This window comes from Triticum dicoccoides, chromosome 1B, assembly GCF_002162155.2.
Source record: "Triticum dicoccoides isolate Atlit2015 ecotype Zavitan chromosome 1B, WEW_v2.0, whole genome shotgun sequence".
Lineage (NCBI taxonomy): Eukaryota > Viridiplantae > Streptophyta > Magnoliopsida > Poales > Poaceae > Triticum > Triticum dicoccoides.
Genome location: NC_041381.1, coordinates 465882188 through 465886441, shown reverse-complemented (window position 1 = coordinate 465886441; position 4254 = coordinate 465882188). Strand labels below are relative to the sequence as shown.

General features: G+C 53.1%; 1 protein-coding gene across 1 annotated transcript; it reads right to left on the bottom strand.

Moving 5' to 3' along the window:
- On the bottom strand, positions 1–2503 carry LOC119341563 (serine/threonine-protein kinase-like protein At3g51990). The gene has a single exon (XM_037613439.1). The coding sequence runs from the start codon at positions 2451–2453 to the stop codon at positions 624–626; it is 1830 nt and encodes a 609-aa protein (XP_037469336.1). The 5' UTR covers positions 2454–2503; the 3' UTR covers positions 1–623.
- Between the last annotated feature and the right edge of the window lie 1751 nt (positions 2504–4254).

The following is a 4254-nucleotide window of genomic DNA, read 5'->3' as shown; positions in this document are numbered from 1 at the left end:
TTCTTTATGTACCTTCTCAATATAAGATGGAAATGTCAAAATAATTTTTTTGCCTCTTAACATCCACTTCATCTGTTGTCCTGTTTACATACAAATCAATGGGGGCCCTTGGTGATTCTTGTATGCAGACACAGGAAAAAGAATCAAGGAAGCTGCACAAAAGCTACAACAACAATCTATTTCAACTAAGGCGCATGCCTTCAACGGATGTCCATTTTGAAGCTCCACATGATTTGATTTGAAGCAGCAAAATGAACATCAGTTGCTTACACGGAGTGTGGATTGCATTAACAGCACCCAAGCGCTGTATCATCATCTCACGACGTCCTGGACTGTGTTGTCGTTCAGACTTCAGAGTTTCCACAGTACCAGTACCATGTGACCTTTGATAACATTGCTGGCACAGTGGTAATGCTGCAAATGACGGACCACCTAGCTAGGATTTGAATTCCTAGGTCTTACTGGTAACACAGCCAGGCCGTCCTATTTGGATAGATCAGATATTACCATCCCAGCACCAGAAGAGTAAGATTGGTGGTACCTCATGACTTCATGAGCTTTGTCCTTGAGATCGACTGCCAACAATAATTCATCAAGCTGGCCTCAAGAATAATTGTGTAATTTTAACTTTCTTTCAACTTGCATTGGATTTTGTCTGCTTTGTCTTGGATCTTCTCCACATTGTGTTGGACTACCTCCGTGTGCTCTTGGATTTTTCTTTCATTTTCTTGGACTTTCTCCGGCATGCCTTGGATTTTCTCCGCTTTGTCAAGGATCTGCCCTGTCTTTTCTTTGATTTTCTCAGCTTTGTCAAGGATTTGCCCCGTCTTTTCTTGGATATTCTCAGCTCTATCAATTTCCCCTGGATTTTCTTGGATTTTGCCTTCCTTCTCTTGGATTTTCTCTGCTTTCTCTTGCACTCCATCGCCCTTGTCTTGCATTTTTTCTGGTTTCTCTTGAAATTCTATTGCCGGTTTATGCTTGATGCTTGCATCTAAACGTGAAACCCTTTCAACTTTACCGAGTGCATCTGATTCAACCACTCTTACGGTTTGGTTCCTCCTCAGGATCAAGACTGCATCTTTTTGTATAAGATCACTAGTGCCGCGCACTGTTCTTGCCCGACTGATGCCAAATCTTTGGCCAGCAACACCATCAATCCGAGCCATCAGCTCCAAGAGATTTCTCCTCTCACCATCCCCTGCCTCAGAGAACACCTTTCCGTTCTTCAATGGCCGTGGTGGTTTCTTGGCACCCACCAGCGGCACCAGCTCCTCCAAGGTTGCATCTGCCTCCTTTTCATCATCATCAAATGCCAATGCTGAAGTCGATTCCTTCTCTGATGCAGCAGCTCGCTTCGAGATGGTCTTCTGAACATCAACAATGGCACAAGGGTTCCCTACCACCGCCATCCCGTTCCACACCTTGGCAGACACCGCCTTGCTGATGACGACGAGCCGCTCAACAATGTCAGACATGGAAGGCCGTCGCTCCCGGCAGGACCGCACACAGCTTGCAGCCAGCGAAGCCAGGTCCCTCCGAGTGACTGGGTCGCGGGGCGGCGCCACCCGTGGGTCAAACAGCGCGACGACCTTTCCCTTGCGCAGCAGGGGCACCGCCCACTCGACGACGGAGGGCGGCGAGTACTGAACGTCGATGGCCTTGCGTCCGCTCATGATCTCCAGCAGCAGGATCCCGAAGCTGAAGACGTCGGTCTTGGTGCTGAGGCTCTCCGGGGTGACGTAGGCTGGGTCCAGGTAGCCGAGCGTGCCCGCGGGCGCCGGCGTGGCGGCATTGCCGGGGCCGCCGTCCCTCTTGGGGACGCGGAGGGCGAGGCCGAAGTCGCCTAGGTGCGCGTCGAGGTGAGCGTCGAGCAGGACGTTGGCGGACTTGACGTCGCGGTGGATGACGGCGGGCTCGGCTTCGTGGAGCGCGCGCAGCGCCCTGGCGGTCTGCAGCGCGAGGCGGACGCGGCGCGGCCAGCCGGGCGGGCGCGGGTTGGAGTGGAGCAGGTCGTAGAGCGTGCCGTTGGGCATGTACTCGACGACGAGCAGGCGCGGGCGGCGGAACGGGTCGGGGCCGGGGCCGGGGTCGGAGTAGCCGAGGAGGTTGACGAGGCGCGGGCCGCGCACGGAGGAGAGGATGCGGATCTCATTGTCCACCTCGGCGCGGCGCGGGGAGGGGCGCTTGACGGCGACGGCGCGGCCCGAGGGGAGCACGGCCTTGTAGACGGCCCCGTGGCTGCCCCGGCCGAGCAGCGCGGCGTCGGCGAAGCAGGACGTGGCGGCCTCAAGGTCGTCGTACGCGAAGCGCTCGATCTCCGGCGCGGCGGCGGGCGGCGGCGCCGCGGCGCCGGGGCCCCTGGCGCGGCGCGAGATGGGGAGCGGCGAGATGGCCGTGATGGAGCCGCACGTCGCCGCGGACGAATCCGCCCGGCAGGAGAGGTACCCCATCCGGGGCCGGGCGGAGGCGTCGCGCGCCGCGGCCGGGGGCGGGAGGAAAGGGGATCCGAGGCGGGGAGAAGAGAGGAGAGGTGAGGAGAGGAGAAGTGTGGAGTTGGAACGGTAGCGCGGAGGGGGCTGCGTGTTTTTGGAGAATGGTGGGCGCTTGGTCTCCGCGCGGCGCGGCGAGGCTGCGGGGCCCGGGTCGGACTGGCCGGACCGGCGGTGGTAACTTTTGAACCGGGACGGCGATGGACTTGCCTGATGATGTGCAGGATACGTACAGTGATTCGTAACTTTTTGGTTTTTCCATACATATAAAAAAATTGCCCAAAATTCACATATTTCAACCAAATACAAATATCTCATAGTTTACAAACCAGATAAAATTTAAATTGCCACAAATACATTTGAAAGAAAAAATATTTGATACGTCTATTGGTTGCCAAGATGAGATCATGTATGCTTAACCAAATCATTTTGCAGTTGAATGTGAGTTTCCCAGTCACACATTTGATTATGAAATTCAACGAAGTGTGCAAGCGTTGCCACTTCCCCATGTTCACGCACAACATTTTCACTCTGAAATTAAATACCCCTGATCGTATATTTCAACCGCATGCTCATCCTCTAAAATCATGTTGTGCATGATCACACCAGCAATCATCACCTCACACAACTCTTGGTGCTTTAAGTTTTAGCAGGATACCGAATAATGTCCCATCGTGATTGAAGAACACCGAAAGCAAGCTCCACCTCCTTTCTAGCACTCTCTTGTGCTTGGGCAAATTTGTGCCTCTTCTCTCCTATCGGGTTGGGAATTGTCTTGGCAAGAGTGGTCTACTAAGGATAGATACCATCCCTATGGAAGATCTTGTAACTCTCCTGATAGACGATGTAACCATTATTTCTAATTAATAAAGTTCAAGTTGTTTTTCAAAGAAAAAGATAGATACCATTGAGGGAGTCCTGGATAAGGGGGTATCCGGACAGCCGGACTATATACTTTGGCCGGACTGTTGGACTATGAAGATACAAGATTGAAGACTTCGTCCCGTGTTCGGATGAGACTTTCCTTGGTGTGGAAGGCAAGCTTTGCGATTTGGATGATAGAGCTCCTTCTCTGTAACCGACTCTGTGTAACCCTAGCCCCCTCCGGTATCTATATAAACCGAAGGGTTTAGTCCGTAGGACACAACAACAATCATACCGTAGGCTAGCTTCTAGGGTTTAGCCTCTCTGATCTCGTGGTAGATCAACTCTTGTAATACTCATATCATCAAGATCAATCAAGCAGGAAGTAGGGTATTACCTCCATAGAGAGGGCCCAAACCTGGGTAAACATCATGTCCCCAGTCTCCTGTTACCATTAGCCTTAAACGCACAGTTCGGGACCCCCTACCCGAGATTCGTCGGTTTTGACACCAACATTGGTGCTTTCATTGAGAGTTCCTTTGTGTCGTCGCTGTAAGGCTCGATGGCTTCTCCAACCTTCAACAACGCCGTCCAGGGTGAGACTTTTCTCCCCGGACAGATTTTCGTGTTCGGCGGCTTCGCACTGTGGGCCAACTCGCTTGGCCATCTAGAGTAGATCGACAGCTACGCCCCTGGCCACCAGGTCAGGTTCGGAAACCTAAACTACATCACCGATGTCCGCGGAGACTTGATCTTCGATGGATTCGAGCCCGCTTCAGGAGCATCGAATGATCGCCACGCGCATGACTTAGATCTGCCGTCGGACAGTATTTGGGATATCGCGCCTGCCATGGCTCCGGACTTTGATCCAGAGCAGATCGTGCCACCTGAGGACGGG

Coding starts and splice junctions, on each gene's coding strand:
- LOC119341563 (XM_037613439.1), bottom strand. CDS start 2,453: ATGGGGTACCTCTCCTGCCGGGCGGATTCGTCCGCGGCGACGTGCGGC.